Here is a 22,124-nt window from a genome sequence, read left to right as displayed (position 1 = left end):
AACTATAGGCATATATATGATGAAACATCACCGTTGGCACTACAGTGTATTTATTTGTTATTAGATATTAGTTATTTTCTGGTGCTATTTTTCCAACCCAAAAGAAAGATGCTTGCCTTTACTGCAACGACACCTCTCCCCATGTGGGGGCTGTGCAGATTAGGCACTAAAAGAGCCACTTTGCCCCTCCCTGGGCTGCCACCTTACCGTGGAGGAGCGGTTTGAGTGTACCAATGACCCTAGGAGCTATGCTGTCAGGGGCTTTATGTCCCTAGTAGGGTTACCCAAGGCAGACAGGTCCTAGTTGAGGGACCAGACAAAGAGCAGCCCATAGACCATGTATGATGAATAAGACAAATGAATGTCATGTTCCCTCGCCTGGACACGGGTCACCGGGGCCCCACTCTTGAGCCAGGCCTGGAGATGAGGCACGCTGGTGAGCGCCTGGTGGCCGGGTTTTTACCCATGGAGCCCGGCCGGGCATAGCCCCTCCTATAGGCTCACCACCTATGGGTCCTGTGGGGGGTATGACCGGGGTCAGAGTCTGGTCCGCATTTCCAGCAGTGAGTCAGACTCGTTTTTGGTGAGAGTTGGACTCCACCAAGGTTGCCCTTTGTCACCAATTCTGTTAATAATTTTTATGGACAGAATTTCTAGGCGCAGCCAAGGTGTTGAGGGGATCCATTTTGGTGGCCTTAGGATTGTGTCTCTGCTAATCGTGGACGATGTGGTCCTATTGGCTTCATCAGGGCGAGATCTACAGCTCTCACTGGAGCGGTTTGCAGCCGAGTGTGAAGTGGCTGGGATGAGGACTTTCAGACGATGACCACTTTTTCTCCGGGGGCCCTCGAGGTGAGGGGGTCTGCCAGCCCGTCTTCACCTTCTCCCTGCCTGAGACAAAGGAGGAAGGAGGCTGGCCTGAACCATGAGGCCAGGAAAGACGTACAAGCCAGCACCCGGGAGGAATCTCTCTTGGCCCAGAGGATATAACCGGGCAAATCAGAGTTATGTCTGCTTTCTTAACGTCAGAGTAAAACGCCAGAGGAAAGGATCCCTCCATGCCAAAAACAGCTTTGTTTATTTCTTTTCAGCCTTTACAGGAAAGTGGACTCCAGACAGAGCTGAAAAGCGGCAAAGGACTCACTTTCCCATGCTAAGGAAAACTCTGTTGAAATCATTGCTGCAGCCGGGTCAGAGGACGCCCGCAGAGCCCAGGCCTCCGATCCCGACCACGTGTAAGCTCATGAGTACATGTTTACTGCAGAGCTGTAGATGCTTTTCAGTGCTCCTTTCCGTGGATAGCCAGAGTGGATCGAGCTCACATGAGGCACCGACAGGTTACACAGAGAGACCAAAGGGAAAGGTTACATTGGGAAATGTTTGTGTAATGTGTTTACATGGTGTTTTCATCATAAAGGGTTAACGGAATTAGCTCATGCTAGCAGTCGGTTCCATGGCATTGCTGATATGATTCGGTGTGTTTTTATGGTTATAACAAATGTTATCTCCACAAGTTTAACTTTAAACAGTGTATAATTGCACAACACTGGGTTAGGGAGGATGTCCTGCCCCTAGTGGAGGAGTTTAAGTATCTTGGGGTCTTGTTCACGAATGAGGGGAAGATGGAGCGGGGGATCGACAGGCGGATTGGTGCGGCGTCTGCTGTGAAGCGGGTGCTGTACCGGTTCATTGTGGTGAAGAGAGAGCTGAGCCAAAAGGCAAAGCTCTCGATTTACCGGTCGATCTACATTCCTACCCTCATCTATGGTCGTGAGCTTTGGGTCGTGACCGAAAGAACGAGATCCGGGCCAAAATGAGTTTTCTCCGTAGTGTGTTTGGGCTCTCCCTTAGAGATAGGGTGAGAAGCTCAGTCATCCGGGGAGGACTCAGAGTAGAGCCGCTGCTCCTCCACGTCGAGAGGAGCCAGTTGAGGTGGCTCGGGCATCTGGTTAGGATGCCTCCTGGAGGAGACCCAGAGGAAGACCCAGGACACGCTGGAGGGACTATGTTTCTCGCTGGCCTGGGAACGCCTTGGGATTCCCCCGGAGGAGCTGGCCCAAGTGGCCGGGGAGAGGGAAGTCTGGGCCTCCCTACTGAAGCTGCTACCCCCGCGACCCGACCCCGGATAAGCAGAAGAGAATGGATGGATGGATGGAGAGCCACTTTATCTCAGCTATGAGCTGAAATGATTGCATTCTACCTCGCATCACCACTCATTTGGGCATGTTGTTAACTTTGTTGGTCAAAGTTAATCCTGGAGGGGGCGAGTAATGACTGTTCTACGCAGACGTGGTCATGGCTGCTCATGATTTTGAAGAACGAATAGCATCCTGATTTTTATTTCTCCAATATGTGGAACACCTCGTATCAGTACCATTCCACCAGTGCAAACCTCTGTGTTGTTTTATAAGATACAATGATGTTTGTGGTTGTGATGTGAAAAGGTTCCAGGGGAGGGAATACTTTTGCAATGCCTTGAGTGCACACTGAGGGGACACAAGGCAGCTTACTTTGGTCAGGGAGTGTGCCGGCTGCTCCACAATTCAAAGAATTAACTGGATCCCTGGCTGTGATTCATTCTGAGCTTTTGAGGCCTTCATTATGAAGAATATTTTCTAGAGATACACCGTTACAAGTGTAACGCTGCAGAGAAAGGCTGCAAACTCATGCACTCAATACTTTTTTTTGCACCATCCTTGTTTACATGCAGAGTAAAACTTTTTGCCTCAGTGGAGAGGATGTTTGAGTCTTTGAGCGGGGCTTGCTGTAAGACTGGAGGACACTTTTGCTCTGCAGCGACACGGTGATCTCACCTGCTGCAACACAGAAGAGAGCACCTGAAGCCTCTGCTGTGGTTCCAAGTCATTCTGCCCCACCTGATACAAACACACACATAGAAAAAGACACAGCACAAATAAAACCAGCCAAGCACAGCAAAGCGGCGAGCACAACAACAGCGTACGTACAACATTTAAGAGCGCCTTAAAGGAAGAAGTTGAGGATGAAGCTGACAAACAGACGTGCGTGCCAGAGACAGAGAATGACCGAAAAGTGGATGAAATTAAACCCAAAGTGTTTCTCAGCTCTCATCTCACCTGGCTGTTTGACAGCCCCCCCTCCTGGGAAGAAGGTGAAACAGCAGGGGAACTTGCACTGGAGCCGCTCCTCCTGCCTCCACCTTTTTGTGCTGCTTCCTTCTCTCCATCTCTTTTACACTGTTTCTTACTTACTCTGCTCACCTCTCCTCTTTTCTGCCCCTTCTCAGCTACGTTCTCTACAAAACTCTTGGCTCTTTTCTCCAAACCCCTCTCCTGAACTGTCTTTTCCTCTCGCACCGAGGCGCTCTTCGCTAGCCCGGGGGCTCTTTTCATCTGCTGCCCGTTCAGTTGTTCCATCGCTTCACTTTCTTTCTCTCTCTTGACGCTTTCTCGCTGCCTTTGGCTCTCTGTTTCATTTGGTCCTGATTTCTCTTTCTGTTTCTCACTGTCTTTATCCGTCTGTCCGTCCTGAGGGGACCGCGCGGCATCCTCGTCAGACGAGCTGCAGTCCTTGCTGGTCCCTCGGCTCACCAGCCGACTGAGTTTGGATCGTATCTCTTCTTCCAGAGGATCTCCCGAGCCAGATCCGGACCCCGAGCTCCTGCAGACGATCTGCACAGAGTCGAGCTGAGCGGGGTTCGGGGATGGAGAATTTGGAGCTACAGTGTCCAAGGCCTCTGGCTCGGGAGTCATGGCATCTAGTTTGAGGGCATCTGGTGCTGTTGCTGCTAGATTGCTGTCAGGCACCGGCTGCTCATCACTCAAACTTCTCTTCAGCAGGGCATGAAGTAGAAATCCGCTGTTCTCCTGAAACACACAGAGAGGCAAACTAATTAACTGTTTAAATCATCTGGTCTAAAGATAACACACGGTTGCTTTATAAGGAACGCGCCTGACAGTAAGTAGCTGTTCTTAATTAACACAATCCGTTTAATGGCGACACAGCAGGAATCTGAGCTGAGATAAACACGAGGAACAATTAGATATTCTACCTGTGCTAAAGGGTAAATGGACTGCGTGTGGTTCGGGCCCCCGGGCTTGTTCTGCTCTGTCGACGACTCCTTTTTACTTTTCCTGCGTCTCCGAGATCTTCGGACGCACTGCCTGTCGTCGGCCTCACTGCTGTCTCCCAGTACCTGAAGACAAACGACGACGGGAGCTGACACAGCATGTGTATGCGTCGTAAGAATCCCATCAGGACACATTAAGTTTTCAAACTGAGAGTAAAAAAAACAATTTGCTCGCTTTTTTTGGTGCCTGTTTTCCCTCCAAACAAGCAAGGGTTTTAGCTGTTAGTTGAAATGTGGGGAAAGGACTTCTAGATATGTGCTAAATCCCCCTAGAGTCCAAATGACCTAACGTTGAAACTGGTTTCAGATCCGGATCGGTTATTTGATTAAAATCTATTTTAATTAACAACTATGGGAGATGTTAAAAGTGTGAATATCCCTGCTAAAATCCCAGGTTTCTTACAGGTAAAATGAGGTTTCCACCTTCACTGTGAAGCATATCCTTTGCCCTTTAACTAGACAACTAATGGATTAGTTTTTTTGCAGGGTGTAAAATAAAGTGAACTGCAATAACCTTGTTCCAAATGGGTGCATGTCCAAAAAATGAATACTTATGTTCAGCATTCATACACCTGCCAAGAGTTACAGTGGATTTGATGGACCTGAAGTAAAGTTCAGAAGCCTTATAAGGATTTTTCTGACATTAACTCATTTTCACCCCTTAGTCAAACAGTTTGCAGAGACGTTACAAAGATTAAAAGGGTCTAAGTGGACAATCAATCAGAGGAAGGATGTGAACTGCTGTATTGTCTATAAACTGTAACCCCGAGCATCTTTTCCAACTTCCTGGCATTCCCCCCCCCTAATGAAGTCCAATAATGAAACATCACCTTGGGGTTAAAGTTTACATCCAGTGCTTCTGTGTGGGCTGCGTACGGAGATAAGCTCTGCTGAAGGTGCTGGTGGCACAGCGGCTGCTGTTGAGGGTGCAGATGAGAGTCGGCTTGTCTTTTCTTCCTCAGCAAGTCGTGAGTCGGTTTGCGAGGACACGCGGACAGCACCGACGAGGCCTCGGAGTCCGAGTTCAGGGTCTCTGTGTTGGTGTACAGTCCAGAGGACGGCGAGGTAACGGGAGGGTGCTGGGTGTAAGTCCATTCAGGGTCGTGCTGCGAGTCCGTGTAGTACGTCTCGTCCGACAGTTTGCGCTGAAACTGCTGGAGCGCCGCACCCCAGCCGCCTTCGTCCTCCTGCTCCGAGTCAGAGCCCATCTCGTCGTAAGCGGAGACCACGCTGGACTCCTTCTCCAGCACGCTGAACACCAGGCTCTTCCTCTTGGTGAGCAGGCTGGGTCGGGAAAGCTGGGAACTGTGCAGAGCGATCCAGTTCCCGTCTGGGCTCTGCAGCACCGAGGATGTGCCTGAAAGCATAAAAGGTTTTTTAAAAAAGCTTAGAAATAAATATCTAAAACGTGCGGCATGCATTTGTACTTAGCTACTCTGAGCCAATACTTCTTAGGACTGCCTTTTTCTACAGTTCTGTACTTTGATTGGGCCAATCTCACATGGATATGCTTTGGTCTAAATTGTTTCATTGTAGCTCTGACTGGACGTTCAGCTTCATCGTCCTGGTGGACTGGCTTGGACTCCATTAACCCTGACTAGATTATCTGCTCCTACTGAAAAAAGCTTCTCAGAGCACGATCCTGTCCCACTGCGGGGATGATGTGTTCAAAGTTGTCAAGTTTTATGACAACTTTCAGCCAGAAAGTACAATATTGGTTTAATCTGACCAGAGCACCTTGTTCAACATATTTCCTCAATATGGCTTGAGCCACACTTTAAGTTGAACTTCTTATTGCCTTCTTTAACGATGGCTTTTCTTCTCGTCACTGTTCTGTAAAGGTCCCATTTGTGGAATAAACAACTAATACCAATACTGGCTCCTCCAGAGTTACTATGGGCCTCTTGGCTGGGCCTCTGAGGCCTTCAGAAAACAGATTTATTGAGCCATTTGGCCGCACCACATTTTATTTAGGCGTATCAGATTAAAGCAGGGTTGAATTAAAAAAAAGGCACTTCACATTTTTCAAAACCTTATGTTGCTGTTGCACATATAAACCCATAAAATGCATTCCAGTTTGAAGGGGTATGAATATTTTCCAATACAAGTGACTGTGATCTTTACTTGAGTTGTCCAGGCGATCCATGCTTTTCCAGCCAGGTAAGGAGGCAGCCTTGCCCTCCCTCTTCAGAGAAGCGTACTCCTGCAAACCGTTGCCACCACCCGCAGCAGAAGCAGCCGCCTCCTCTTCCTCCTCCTCTTCGGGACCTTTCTCTGGGGAGTCGTCACTGGTGAGGGAGAACGCTGACCGGGACCGCTGCAAGAGGATGCAATGGAAAGGCACAATTATATGCAAATCAAGTTACAAGAGGACTCAGTTCTGCAGAAAAAGCACAACAGCAAACGTTTGGCAACGACTTGGACAGTGATTTAATACTCCTAACAGCAGGTGGCGCTCTAAAACAAGTAAATAACACAACATGCACTCGTTCTCATTTTTTCAAATATCCCTCTGGACACAAACAAATTAAAAAGGTATTTATTTCATTGCGTAACTCGTGATTTTACATTGTATTTTCAAGGCTGGTGCATAATTTTAGACTTCATTAAGATCTTGTTTAAAGAGTTACCAGTAGTTTTCTGTGTTTAGCCTCAGGGAAAAGCCTAAAAGGATAAACGTTCATAAGATAAAAAGGCATAAACCCTCATAATGAGTGGAATATGATCTTAATCTGACAGAGCAGAGAGGCAGCTCTGAGAGTCCATTTGCATCCACTGTGTCTGAGTCAGTGTGTTTTCAGAAAGCTGATAAACAGGCGGGCTGAGAACTTTAGGAGGATCCTCGCACATTTCACAGGTCTTTGATCATCTGAGAGTGAAACAGCGGGAAACGGAGAGGCCTTGAGGCGCGCAGCTTTGATGCTCCGCCAACACACACGACAATGACAAATCTATAGGAATCCCTGCTGGCTGCTTGCACGATCCAGTGGGAAGCCAATCTGCGGCTGGTTGGTTTTTGTTATGCACTTATGTGTCCAACGTCACTTGCTTCTCTCCAGATTGAAGCATTACCTGGAACGACGCGAACTAAACTGCCTGTTTGGATCCTCTTGGGTCCCATTTAAAAAAAATAAAACAAATCAGCCAAAACTGCTTCTTAAGTGGTTCAAATGACATTTAGAGCAAACCCTGAATCCCTGTCTCTTGCTTATTGAAGGGGAAACTCTGAATGCAGAAAGCAAAAAGATGATTTTAAAATGAAGTCTAGGCAAAGCACCCGCTGAGTGCCCAGTTTTTCTGCTAAATCAACGCAATTGTAAGGATTAGTTTCATCTGCAAAGTGTGTTAATCTGTGTACAGCACATTTAAATTATTTATATTTATTTTCTGTCTTGATGATTTAAGTGGTTCAGATTTCTGGAAATTGTAGAAACAAACAGAGCTGCACGATATCTTGTATCACGGTTGCTTTCCATCTATTTCTGCAATATCAAGTCTTGGGTGCACTATTTAATTAAGCATTGTATTTCATGTGCTAAGCATACAAATTCTGTGTAGCAATTATATGTTGGAGGGAGTTTCCCTGTCCCCGATTCCAGCCTTGGATGTATATTGTTTTTGGCTGAAATGCTAAAGTCTGCGATAGACTGGCGACCTGTCCAGGGTGTGCCCCGCCTTTCAGGTGCTCCATATACCTGTTCTGTGCACATAGCACTGCATTATTAAGTGATTTACCATCTGAAAAAAACGCTTAAGAGCTGATTTTCATGCTTTGTGATTGACGTGAAACATTTTTTATTTATATATTAGTAATCTGATTGTATTTAATCTGTGTTTATACAGGTTGTCTCAGGGAGATCCCAGAACTCATTTACAGGAGCCCTGTTTTGAGAAGTTAATGCCTTAATGCAATCAGCTGGGTTTCCTCCGACGGAACACATTTCAACCAATTTGTCTGGTTGATTTGATAGAGCTCACTTTGTAAAGTGCCTTGAGATTACACTTGTTGGGAACTGGCGCTGTAGAAATAAACTGAATTTAACTGATAAAACAAAAAAGAACAAAAAAACAAAAAAAAAACTAATATGTTGCAAAGACAGCAACAATACAGATGATTAAACCATTGGACTTAAATTAAATAAGCTAATGAAATATGACCTAAAAACAAGAGCAAGTTTCGTAAATTATTTTTACAGTACATGCAGTGTACAGATATTTTACAGTATAGTTACCCCAGCGGGGGACAAAATTGATCAGGATTTACTTTAAACTATTAAAACTCACTGACAACACATCCTACAAGCTGCTAAATAGCATAATTAGATAGAGGGAATTATTTATGGGGTTTTCATTAGAAACAGTTCTTAAAAAATAGCAAAACACAAACATCAACCAAAAAAAACCCCCAAAAAATCTTTAGAACATTTCCTCCAATGGATTTTTGATCATTTAAAATTATTAGCTGCAGTTTCAAATTTTAAAACTGGCTCTACAAATAATATTTTTCAACCAGGGAAATGCTTGCTGCTTGCTTGAGAAGCGTCATGTCAGGTCAGTGTTTACTCTGTCAGTGAGGGGATTGAGTTTAGACTGTAAAACCGATGGAGATAAAATTGACCCAGACCACCTCTAAAGGGGTCTAAGGAATAACCATTGAATGACTTCACACCTGCATTAGCTCAGATGTTAGTGACAGGTGTGCCCAGGTGCCCATCTGACATCTGTCACTATATCGGGGTCTAAAATAAAAACCCTGTTGAGCCTGGATTTGCTTTCTAAAAGATTAGCAAAGTAATTCACATTTCAAACCACAAACCACTTCATAGTAATTAATTACGTTCCTCCAGACAAAAATGTCCATGGACATGACAGCTCACTAAAAACAGGCGGGGAAAAAATTACACGATGCTGCTAAATAAACTGAAAATATACAACTTGTAGGCTTGAAAAAACATAGATATGGTTTCCACCCACCATGAGGACATTTTGTTAATGTATCTCTGACTCACATACGATATGATGAAAGGGACTCACCCAGAGAGGGTAGGGGGTTTTCAGAGGGTCTTGCGATGAAGTGTGAGGCTGAGAAGGAGATGGCAGCTCGCTGGTTTGTGTTACAGATTGGGGTTGTGGCCAGACAAAGTCATACTCTGTCTGCATCTCTGATCGCTTCCTCCTCTGAATGATCTGATGAGGACAAAAGACAGAGAGGATACTTATTTATAAAGAAAGAGCAGAGAATCCATTGAAAAATAAAGAGATTCTATCAAACTAATGTGATATCTTCAACAGTTTTTTAGCTCCCTTATTCAAGTAGATCTCCAAAAATAATCTCACTTTAAGCAACATACCTACAAGTTTAACTCCTCCCGGCCAATAGGTGGCGTACTGGCATTCGCCAGCATTCGCTCCGACCTTCAACCGTACTGCCAGGTCCACAGGTTAGCATAAACAAACATTTAACTTAAATGTCCAGAAGGAAAGTGGCAACCTCTGCGTGGCTTCTGAGCCCCATTGCGTCCTTAAGTCAACACCAACGCTCAAAAGCTTGACCCATATTCACCCTTTTTGCTTCTGTTTTGGTCCGCTTGAATGTAAGAAATGTAACACTGGGCGGAAGCCATTTCTCAGTGCTGTCACGGAGAAGCTACTACGATCTGGCAACATCTGAGCTCCGTTAGTTCAGTATAACATAGGGATGCAGGTTATCTATTAACGAGTTAATCTAAAGTTTACTGATCTTATCGATCGACTAATGATTAATTCTAAGTGACCATTTTTCTAAAAACACTAGTTTTCTTTTGTATCAAGAGGTTCTTTCCATGATGTTTATAATATGCTGTTACAATTCTAAAAGAGGCACATCATTATATTTTAACAGTTTATTGTGCCACCTTTATTGAATACTGACGGAATGACCAAAAATTGTGGTTTTTACCCACATTATTAAATTTGGAAAAATTAATAAAATATAACAAAACAGAAACCTATGAGGTTACTGAATAGAAACAAGATGAAGAGAGTAAAATCTTTTCAATAACTAATAATCTCCATGAAACCCGTCACCATCAACAGTGCGTTTAGCATCATTTGTTTTTCTACCATGTTACAGTCTTTTGTGCAATGCCCTCCGTTTTTATGTCATCACATCTTTATCTTCAGAGCACATCAGTGAGTTTTGATTGAGAAACTAATGCTGATCTGCAATGCTGAATGGGCGCTATTTAGCTAGGCAAGGTAAGGCAAATTTATTTGTATAGCACATTTCAGTATAAAGACAATGCAAAGTGCTTCACCTGATTAAAACAGGAAAATAAAAACAGAATAAAAGTAAGTTGGAATAAAATGTACAAGAAATTAAACAAAATAAAACATGGGAAAATGGAAACTTGAACTAATGATGTTTTAGTAAAACAATTTAACAAGAATAGCCAAAGGCAATCCTAAACAAATGGGTTTTTAATCTTAAAATAACTCAGGCTTTCAGCAGCTGACATCTTAAGGAACTTGTTGAGTGTTTATATTTAAAAACAGAACCGCATAAAGAGCATTTTGCATCCTCATTAAACACTGCAAAAGTAATCCCACATCTGACTGTTTGGACCGCTTCATGTTGCGTCCGCCATTACTTTTTTTCTCTTACTACCGCTGTGTGGCTCCACTTGATATTGAATGTTAGCGCCATTATGTATGGTGGCCATACCACAACACTGAAATAATCCGAATACCTCTAATTATAGCTCCTAGTTCTTGTTCCTTGACCTTTCATGAGGTCAACAGTAAGAACTCTATCGTGGGGAGGAAAGGAGCTTCAGTCTGCTGTGCTGATTTCGGACAGCCTTTAACTCTGATGTTATTACGTGACGGAAACGCACATGGATGATGCAGGTCAAATCTGGGCCTACAGTGTTCCGAAAATGAACTACAAAGAGGTCGCTCTCTTCTCTCCAGACATTTTCGTAGATTTCCATGAGGTTGGCTGTGCTTATACGTCATATCACACAAAGGATTGTGGGATACCTTAAGGTTCCTTAGTGGCGGTAAGGGACATCGCGAGGTTTCTATAATCAAGATAAATGCACAAAATCTAGTCTTTCTAGTTTTAATCTTTGATTCACACATTTTTTTGCAAATGAAAATAAAGAAAGATTAAAAGAGACAACAGATCCTTGCACATCTTACTTTTTGCACAATAGTCGTTGCAAGTTCTTCTATGAGCTCCTCTTTGTGGTCTCGTAGATATCGAGCCTCATTCTGCTTCTCCTGCAGACGCATTCCATTCAAAGAGATTGTGAATTACTTAGAGATCAGGGGTCCGTTCTTTGTACGTTGCTTAAAACATCCAAGATCAAATGACACATCCAAGATGATTTCATCCGGCTAATCCTGATCCGGCTAATTGGGTTCTTCCAACACACCTGTTGTTTACGATTAGTATGGCTGGATTGAGTTATCTGAGATAACTGCGCCTTCATGCGTTTGTTAAAAAGGGGAAATGTATCGATAGTAGAAACATTGATCAGCAACGCTGCTATTGGCTGTTCAGCATGGCCAAAGAACGCCCACAGTTTTTCTCTCAAGCAGAACACGAGCTTTTAATGGAAGGTTATGCCGAATTTGAGTCATTGATTAAAACACCTAAAAATCTGTTAAAGCCAGGAGAGAGGGCTGGCAAAAAGCAGCAGACAAATTAATGCGTAAATACTGTCCATCGTAGATGTTTCTATCACTTTAGAATTTTTGCATTTTAAAAATCTCATATTTACTTTGTTCTTTTATGTCAGCGCCCCCACTGGACCCACTAGAACATGGGGACAAGTAAAAGTGAAATAGCCTACAAGAATATTCTACAAAATGGTAGCCTTTATTTATTATACTTTATTTTAAAAAGGCACTTGTTATGTCAAGAGATCCAAATTTCAGAATCATTCCTTAGACACGGGAAGTAAAGGACACGTGCAAATTAAAATTTTCCTTTTCCAAATCATCCACAGTTTACATGGTAAAACTGTATTGCTCCGTGTCTAGATAATCCATCCATAGTTTTTTCTACTACAATATACGGCTCGGCAGGAAGCAAGCCTTTCAAAGTAAACTAAACTTCACAATAAAATGTCCCGAACAAATGTTCTTACTGAATAGGATAAAAACAAAAAGCAAACCATCATACAAATAAGTTAAATATTTTAGATTTATGGCTCCAACACCACTTTTTCCTCTTTAAAAGCCACTGTTAAATGATGTGTTTGTCTGTTTATAACAGCCACCAAGAAAAATCTCTCTACAATTACACTGTCGCGCTGCGCTAAAGGATCCTGCCTATTGCGCAATACGCAATTAATTCGAAAAACTCTGCAAATTATTGTTGCACCTTCCGCAACAGGTTGCAGTCGTAAAAATGGACATGGCTACGGCAGACTTCCCTATCTCCTCCGCTTATACAGCTGTGATCTAATACTGTTTACATGAAATAAGCCTGCTCTGGAGCAGGCTTAAGCTGGCGCACATGTTGCTATGACAACAAGTGCAGGATGTCTTTCGAAGAACCAAACGATCCAAGATCATGCCAAATCGTCAACAATGAAATCCTGCTAACTGAGTTAGCGACGTACGAAGAACGGACCCCAGATGAAAAACAAGAAGTACATTGCTAGGAAAGTAGTCATATAAAGAGTTAGATTAGAAAAATATTAAAGGGAAGTAACAAAACCGTATCCTACCAAACTGTCCCGAAACTCCTCTGCCTTTGCGATGGCCTCCTCTATAGCTTCCTCAGCAACACGCAGGGCGACTGTGAGCGTCTCTGCCATGCTGTGTCCTGTTATCACAACAGTAGACCAGAGACATGGCCTGGATATTGTCATACACCAGGGTGAAAACCTTAAAAACTTGCCATATGCTAGACAAGAATTCACATTTAAATTCCTACTCTGGATTTGCTGAATCCCGAACTTTAGTCCCCCTTTGAACTGGACTAAGACTGCAAAAGGGCTTAAAAATTCAACAGGAATCAGTGTAGAAAGTCTCCGTTGGGTCAAGAATGTAACATACTCACCATTTCATGTGATTAGGTGTGGGAATTCATCCATTTTCTAACTTGTGTGTGGGAATATCCCACTAATTCTGAGCATGCACAACACCTCCTTGGAGAGACTGGTTCATTATCATGGTGCTTGCATATCAGGGTGTTTCATGATGGAGACTTCTAGCAGACATAGAATGGTCATCAGAGACAACAAAGCAGGACTGGCTTTAGTGGCTTCATGCTACGGACACAAACTAATCAGAACCAAAACAATTACTAATTATTTTGTCTTATCTTTTGCACTACTGTGGCTATGCATATAACGCCCAACTTCCTCTGTTGTGGGTGCGACCAAAACGATCTCATTAAGCAGCCGAAATTAAAACGAATTAATGAGATCAGGGTCCTTGCACATTGAGTTTTGTGGTTTCTATGGAGTATGGCTTCAGCTGGTAAGAAGCACCCACACCTCCAAATTGTGCATAGCCTGGGGGCCAAAGGAGAGTGCAACCATTTTGTTTTGCGTGAATCAAATGCAAAATAAATTTACTACACTGTCAAAGAGAAGCAATGATAAACTGCTAATTAGCTGGGCAAGGGTTTATTTCCCCCCAGAGCAATGTCGAACTAGATGGTGGAGGTGCAGAAACAACCCATAAATATAGAAACATCCTACTGCAGACATGACACCCGTGGTGGTAGCATTGTGATAGTAAGGTGAGCCAGCAGATAAACATGAGCACCTACCCGATATTTTTGTGTCAGATAACCTTTTTGTGATTTCTCAGTGTCAAGTAATTACCCGTCTTAACAAATAATTACACAAAATGCCAAATCTTTGCTTTGGAGCCACCTGTTTCAATCTGGTCCTCTGTAGAAACATGCTGATGCATAACTTCAAGCATAATAGAAGATTATAAAAAAGTTTATGTAACTGCACCATTGTATAACGATGGAAAAATGTATGTCTATTATATTACATTTTTGACGATAAACATCCCATAACATATAGTTCTTAATACAAATTTGCATTAGAGAAACCCTAATTAACCACTTGACTTATATGTTGGTTGTCGTTGTTCCTTCTAAAAGACAAGAAACAACCAACCATGTCTATAATTGTTCAGGTTACCAAATTTAAAACAACGAATAAACTAACTTCAATTGAGTTTCATGCACAACCGTAGGCTGTACCCTAAATCCTGTTTTACTTTCTGAGCAAAATAAAAAAACAGAGAAACATTAAAAAAAAAAAACATTCCCATCATGTGTGCACAATCTGTTCTATTTTTCTAATGGAAGTTGTTTACAGTTACTCTTGGTTTTCCAATATTTTTCTATGACATGGCTATTCCTCTTTTTTTGCAACAGCATACATAAATCCATTTCTTTTTAATTTTCACATTATTTGGACCTATTATAAGGAACTGTGGAACAAAGAGTATTGGAATCTGTAAAATATCTTGAATACATCATTTGTGACGATACCGCAAACTTTCTTTAAATTTGGGCTCCTGGGGGTTGTGCTGTCTGTTTGTGTTTCCGCTGTAGTATTGTTTATCAGTCAGTAGATTCTGTCAGCAAGGATTTTGTTCATTTTGGATTATGTTACTTTATTCCTGTTTCTTTTAGATCGTTGTTTTCCTGCCTGGATTAGTTCAGTTAGTAGAATTTTAAAATCTGCTTATTCTCTGTACTTTCTATGTTCTTACCTCAGCCAACCGTCAACCGAATCTATCGGAAGGGCAGATAAAACAGGGACAGCCGTGTCCAGAGACATTTGTTACTTGACAAGAATGTAACAAATAGTTTTTCTAATTGTCTGATTGTAAAACAATATTAATGGGTATCATATCACTGATACTATCTAGAAGACAATTCCTCTAAAATGATATTTTCATCTAACCTCAGATTTTCTGAGACAATGAATTTTGCCCAATAAAACTGCTCATTGCAGATGAATTTCGATCTATTTCTGAGCTATAAAGCCTTTCATAAATTGTCTTGAAGGCTTTTTCTTTATTATTTCACTTAGGTTCCCAATTTTTTCAGTGTTATCAATAAGAAGTGAAGTACTAAGTATCAATTTGTAGTTGCTGAGTCTTACAACATTTTCCTAATTACCCAGGTAATTTACATCTCCAGCAAGAGTAACAAAATAAATATTATTTCACTCATTATCCAGGCATTTAGCAAATAGAAATAATTATGTGTACCCTAACTGAGCTAAAACAAAAAAATGTTAGTCTTACTTACAGATTGTGAGAAAGAAAAGGCTATGAGCTATAAGGCTATAAACTACATATAAAGCTTTGGTTTAGCTGTGTATCTGTGACAATTTCTCTTTGACTGCTGGTGCAGAAATTTTAATGGCTGAGCAATTTGCTGCCTAAAAGATCCCTCCATGTATTTTCCGGTAATGTTAATGTTTTTAGTGTTCTCCCACACTCATGCCACTAGCGAAATAACACCCAAAGTTAAAGCTGCGATTAGCAGGCAAAGAGCTGGAAAGTTCACGCTTTTAGAAAAACAGAGAAGGGGTCAAATGTTGTTGATGTTGGCGGTGAATATCAACAAACGGCGCGAAAGATAAAAGCTCTAAAATGGCAAGGATAATTTTGATGGCAATTACTTCCTGTCCGTCCTGTTCGGACCCGTCACCAGCACGTCTCTCACCTTCGCTCTGTCTGTAGAAGACGGAGTCGCTGCCGCAGACGCTGCCATCGTTGTCATTGCTTCCGTCGTGAACGCTGCTTTCTGAAACACAGAGGGAGGGAAACCACAAACGTTTTTTTTTTTTCTCCTGACGCCTTCCACTGAAACTCAAACATCCTGCACAAATCCCACATGAAGGAGCTGTAGCCACGTTAAAAGTAGGTTACGCTGAAACCTTTTTAGTCGACTGGATTCCCAGCCCGGTTCTGATCGCTTGTGATTGGGTTTCGTTGCGCTATTCTCTGTGTGGTGAACGCAAGAACAAAATGACAGCTGAAAGAAACGTGCAAGTCATCTCACAGTTCAATTTCCCCTTTGAACAGATCACACACCGACACGTGCAAAAAAAAAAAATTCTTAAGGGATGTAGCCTTATTTATTTGTACTGTGCCTGCTATGTTTGTGTAGCTAAACCGTCAAAGAAAACCTAAAATTAGAGCAATGCAAATAGGGTATAAAAGGAAAGTCAGTCACATTATTGGTTAATAGGTCTAATTTAAAGGATAAAAACCACTCTGGAAAGCTTATTGGTTAAAGCGTTCCCCTTTTTACGAGCTCACATTTCCTTGGAGTCCCATTAACTGCAGTAAGATCGGTCTCCCGAGGGGCTCCTCATTAGACCAGCGGTAAAAGTGAAGCGCTCTACACGGACATGCAGCTTTTAAAGACTAGAAACATGCAGAACTAGGGGGGAAGATCACCAAAACACTGTAGAGAACACACCTCTGAATTTATTATCATTCCCTGACACATGTAGGACAGAAACTCATGGAACCATGCAATAAATGGAGGACACGAGTGGATCCACGTCTACCTTGAGTCAGTTATTCATTCATAGCCTTATTCCAACATGTGATCATTTTGTCTAAATCCTCTCCTTTCCTTGGCCAGGTCACCAGTTTATTTCCTTAATTCAGCCCTGTTAGCCTCAGATAAATGCTCCTGGTGGTCTGGTGTGTTTCTGTTGCTAAGCCGGCCAGTCAGGCTCACATAGCCCTGTCCTGGCCGTCACACTGCCAGGAAAACAGCTCACAGAGTCCTCTGCTTTCTGAGCTAAGCTTGACAAGTCCTGTAAGTTTTAAACACGAGCATTCTTGCAAAGGCTGTCCGGAATATGCCTGATAAAACCATTTAGATAGTAAAAAACGAAGTTGCCACATAATTTTAAGAAGTAGCATTTCCCCTTTTGCTTTTCATTCAGCGGGAGTTATCCCTCCAGCAGCGAGATGTGTTTTGCCGTTTCGGCAAAGAAGAACCTCGACTGTTTGTCAAAGTGCTGTAATATTTTTCAAAGCGGAGCGTAAAAAGCAGCAATTTCACCTGCCACTTTGACACGCAGCGACACAACGAGAAAACACAATGTTTGATGTTTCTCTGCACATCTAACTCCAAGAGGAGCTCCCCCCCCACCCTCAATTCAGCATACAGCGCAGTGCAGGAAGCCCCTCAGAACATCACCCTCTCCTCTGACCCCCCCCCCCCCCCTGTCAGTCTGATCCCAGGAAGAGGCCACTCTGAACAGAAGCGCACTGTTGCTGCTTGGTTAGAGCTGGATTACAGTTTCTGAAGAAGACAACAGATCGGTGGAATTACCTGCAGCAGTGTGGGGCGATGTAGACACAAAAGTACTGCTGTCAGAGAAAAGGCGGGCGCCTCCAAAGAGTCGCTCACTGACTGGTGGACAAACAACGAACGCTGCTCGCACACGCTGAATAAACTTGTCAGTCATACAGAACCAGCCTGTGGCGATTTGTTCTTGAATGCAAAGCACATGTTGACCTTGGTGAGTATACTACATGTTGCATGCGTGCATAAAGAGAGAGGAATATGTAAGATTATGTAAAAGATAAGAATGAATTGATAAGGAGTGGGAATATTTAAGTTTGCACTTTTACCCACTCCCTTGAATATTTTAATACTAAGTTTCCGCGTTATGTACATATAGAAAAATGAATAAATTCAATGAATTGAAAATGTGTAAACAGTATTATATCTATTTCTTTTGCAACAACAAATGCTGCATCTACACATTTATGAAAACAAAAATATAGGGGGTAACTCTGCTCATTTGAGGTTTTGGTCTTATTTTAACCATAATAATGTAATTTAATTAACTAAAATAATTTTTTACAGTACACTTTTTAATGTTAGTAAAATTTAAGGGATTTCTATCAATCCATGGTTTTCTTTTTCCTCTGCAATATAAATAGAATATATGATGGATAATAAATATGACAACTGTTGTCCAAAGAGAGTCACTTCCTGTAGTCCACACAAGAGGAGTAGGGCTGGACGATATAGAAAAAAAGCATATCGATAAAATAGAAATTAAAATTGATTGATATGGATAATTATCAACAAATTCAAGACATATTTTAAGTTCAACCCTGACTGTTTTATGCTGTTGCTTAACAACCAGTTTTTAGATACAGAACACGCAAACACTGAACTCAAACTCAACCCTTTACTCAACCAACTTTTCACCAAAACTGCAAGTATTTAAAAAATTAAAAAGAACGCGTGCTCTCTGAACTCTTTTAATGGGGCGGAGTGTTCCTTGGTCTGTGTTGTGATTGGTTGGGAGGATGTAATGACTGTAATATTAACCTAGAGTGCAAAAGTGGCTAGAGTGCAAAAGGAAGGAAAGCTTTTCTATTGAACTTTTATTGACCCTTTTTTTTCGTCTATCGATCGATACACGTCTATCGATCGATATATATTGTTATTGAATTATCATCCAGCTCTAAAGAGGAGTATATATGTGCTTTGAAGAAAGCAGACATCCAGTCCTTGGATGTCTCGTAGTGGATAGAGTGTCTGATTACAACCAAAATGAGCCGGGTTATAAAGTTTTTTTTTCATTTTCAAAGACTAAAGTGGTCTAAAGTATGGAATACTTCAAGTAAGCAACAGTAAACAAATGTCTGGATGCTCTGTAGGCTTTTTTTGGGGGGGGAGGGGGACAACAGATGAGTCAGAAAAAACTACGATAAGTTGTCAGACATACAGGTTGCCTGTCTACTATGTTTATGCCTTTTCCTCAGAAATAAGCACTAATGGCAGCCCTACTATTAAGCCATCCTCTTTGCACAATCAGCTCGAGAAACTCTAGAACAGAGCAGAAAAGATCCAGCTTACGTCCTCAGTTGCTTTTAAAGTCACCGGCTCATCGATACTTTGAAATACTACGAGAGAAAAGTCTGGTGGTCTCTGCTGAAGTAAACGTATTGGTCACTGGATCTTCTGGAAGGTTAAAGATTCAAAACACATGGTTAGACGAACACAGGGTGGTTCTCCAGACACAAAATCGACCTTCCTCCATGGCCAATTCAGTACCTGGATCTAAACCCTGTAAAAAACTTGTGTGCCGAGAAGTGAGGGGAGAACAAGGGAGGATCCATGACTGGTTGATCTAGACAGATTATAAGATAAGATAAGATAAGATAGGCTTTATTGATCTCACATTGGAGAAATTCACATGTCCCATCGGCTCAGTAATCAGTAATCAGAAGAAGGAGGTAATACCAAGTAGGACAAGGTGCATCAGGTATATAGTGTGTCCTCGTTATACCGTGGATCAAAGAAGTAGATAATAAAAATAAAAATACAAAATAGAAATAATGCAAAGAGGAACTGTCTTAGATATCTTTGTTTTGAAACTATAATGCTGTCCTATCAGCAACAAGTCACCAATTATTTTGGTGCACATTAAAAATGTTCTCCTCATCTTAATAAGTTTACCTAAATTACTGTACATGTTGTTTTAAAGTGTTTAAGGGTGCAGTAATAATACCAAGTTCTTTCATTGGGTTATTCTGTACGTGCATGCTGTTCACCCATAGATTATACGTCTAATGTTATAGCAGCTATGATACAGGAGCTAGTCGGTGACAAAACAATACAGCGATCCCACTGTGTTAAAAAACTCACGACTGGTCTGGCGGAGAATCATCAAAATATAGTTTACTCTAAAAGGAAGAGGCTTTAGATGATGATGTTGACTTAGATGCAAATAAATGAATGTAACAAAAAAAAACAGACCCAATCCCGGTTCATCACAATCTTTAATCGGCAACAATCCTGCTGTCCTTTGCGTGCTGTTATACTACTTTAGAGATTATTGACTTTTTAGGGCTGATTGATTGAAGCAGAGTGTGGGAGGGAACTGAAGAAACTGGAGAAAACCCACACAGCATGGGCGAGAACACAGAGTTCCTATGCAGAAAACCCCAGACGGTTGGCTGAGGTAAGCCAGTGCTTCCTAACCACACAAAAACATCAGCTCTTAAATCTGCATTCAAGAGGCAGCGATCCGAGATTTGCGTCTTCTCGCGCTGGAAGCATCCCATAAACTGAACAGACTGCAAATTAGACAAGAACATCAAAACAGCAGATATTGGAGGTAAATTCAGCTTTTAAGGGTGTAGCCCGTTTAGGTGCGACTGTGACAGAATATTGATGGCAGTTCACATAGATGATGCAATTTTGGTGTTTCTCTTGTTAGTCCAAATACAACAGAGAGATGCAGCGAAGACACGACCGTCTCAGCTAGAATAACTTTGCATTCTGGTGTGGCTTATGGAAAAAAAAAAAATCAACCTGCAGCAAGGAACATACAGCCAATGCAGCACTGCGCTCCAATGCTCCATCACAGCACTGTATTTTTTTCCTTCCCTTTTTATAGCACAACACACAGTTGAATTCAGAAGCCCTACTGGCAAAAACGAGACATTCTGCAAGATCTGCATGCTTTTCATGGAGTAAATGCAGTTTGCTTGAAAAAGTGTTTACCACCCTTGAACCCAAACACCTAATATTCACAGCACTGAATTCATTACTATGCATGTCTGCACTAATTTAATCCTCTTTTGTCAAAACCAATGTATATATACGTATTTATGTTAATATATTTCTGGTTGGCGACATGATAAAAATGTGTAAAATGTTCAAGGTTCTCATAAAATGAATTAATGGAGATCCTCTAAAAAAAAAAAACCCCAGCAAAACACAGAAAAAGATGAGGATGTGTAAATAAACGAGCCACTAACGACATTCCTGAAGTGCCAGCAGCAGCAGCAGGAGGAGGACAGGCAGTCCAGACGGTTTGCTTTCAATTACAGCCCAGCATCTGGCAGCACACACGACGCCCGTAAACAAAGTCCTCAGAACAATGACTGAACTGACAGGATGACTGTTTATATCATTCAAGCTGGTGGAGGAGAGGAACAAACACACATATGGTCTATTGTCTCTTTAATTTGGGATCAAGTTGGGGAGTTTACTATAATGTGATGGAGCTGACATTTAAATGTGTAATAAACATAGATTACACCACAAACAGGAGCTGAGTGGCTGTTTCCTGCTGTGGAACGTATATAACTAAATATTAATGACAATCCGGCTGGGCTCTGACTAGTGTCTGGGTGTGTGTGGGAGTTAACTGGCCATAACAAAGATTTCAAGATTGAAATCATGGAGATGAAATACAAAATGAGGGAGCCAAAGGTCCCCAGTAATTAATTTTCACACATTTTCAGAGAGCAGCCCAAGTAATCTGTCTTTGATTGGACTAATCTTCCTAATGCATGAACAAGGAGGAAAACGGTGCAGCGAAAATAAAAAGGCACAGCTTAGAGGGATCGGAAATGTTCAGCTGGTAATAGAAGGGGGCGAGGAAAAAAAAAACCCTACAATCCTGCATAAATCACTTCAAAAATGAGGCCATATATGAATGCACGAACAGGGGGAACAAGTCTGCATGAAAGCATTTGGATTCAGCCCCGGGTTCTGCTGTTTGCCTTTTACCAGCGGCAGCTCTGGGCTCCTGTTTAACATTTGCCCTCCGCTCCTTCCAGGCAGAGCTCGGAGTCTGTGAGCCTTGGGCTCAAAAAGCACGGACAAGACAAATGACTCCAGAACTGCCGAAAGCCTGCCAAGTGTCTGTAGGACCAGAGCCACAGCTCAGCAGGTTCATTTTAAAAAGTGCACTAAAGAGGCTGATTATAGATCTGTTGAAACTGAACCTGTCTGTGTGTTTGCTATTAAATTCTGCTGCTGCTTGGGCAGAGCGACACAGAAGCGAAACCAAGGTCACTGTTCAGTGACTCACACTTTAGCTCTCCATTAGCGATAGTTTTTGGATTCACTTGACAGAATGAAAAGACCTAGAATAACTCTCTGCACAAGACTTTTTTTTTTCTTATGCGTACATTTCACTCTCTATTTAGCAGTCCAACTTTACCAAGCCAAGTGTTTGACCTTGCAACCCCAGTATCC

At 42.1% G+C, this 22,124-nt stretch overlaps 1 protein-coding gene across 2 annotated transcripts in view; it reads right to left on the bottom strand.

Moving 5' to 3' along the window:
* Positions 1-22,124, bottom strand: part of LOC105926663 (myosin VIIA and Rab interacting protein) — a gene marked incomplete at its 3' end in the record, with an annotated part of 73,217 nt that overhangs the window by 8,393 nt on the left and 42,700 nt on the right. The window contains 9 exon segments of one of the 2 annotated variants that reach the window (XM_036125292.1): positions 2,814-2,876; positions 3,096-3,845; positions 4,031-4,174; positions 4,939-5,465; positions 6,233-6,425; positions 9,143-9,295; positions 11,291-11,371; positions 12,829-12,926; positions 15,810-15,890. In XM_036125292.1, the coding sequence (XP_035981185.1) occupies positions 2,814-2,876; positions 3,096-3,845; positions 4,031-4,174; positions 4,939-5,465; positions 6,233-6,425; positions 9,143-9,295; positions 11,291-11,371; positions 12,829-12,926; positions 15,810-15,890 (2,090 nt within the window). 2 annotated transcript variants of the gene reach the window in all.

This window comes from Fundulus heteroclitus, chromosome 21 (genome assembly GCF_011125445.2).
Source record: "Fundulus heteroclitus isolate FHET01 chromosome 21, MU-UCD_Fhet_4.1, whole genome shotgun sequence".
Classification (NCBI taxonomy): domain Eukaryota; kingdom Metazoa; phylum Chordata; class Actinopteri; order Cyprinodontiformes; family Fundulidae; genus Fundulus; species Fundulus heteroclitus.
Note: the sequence above shows the minus strand (reverse complement) of the source record. Positions and strands in the feature narration are given on the sequence as shown.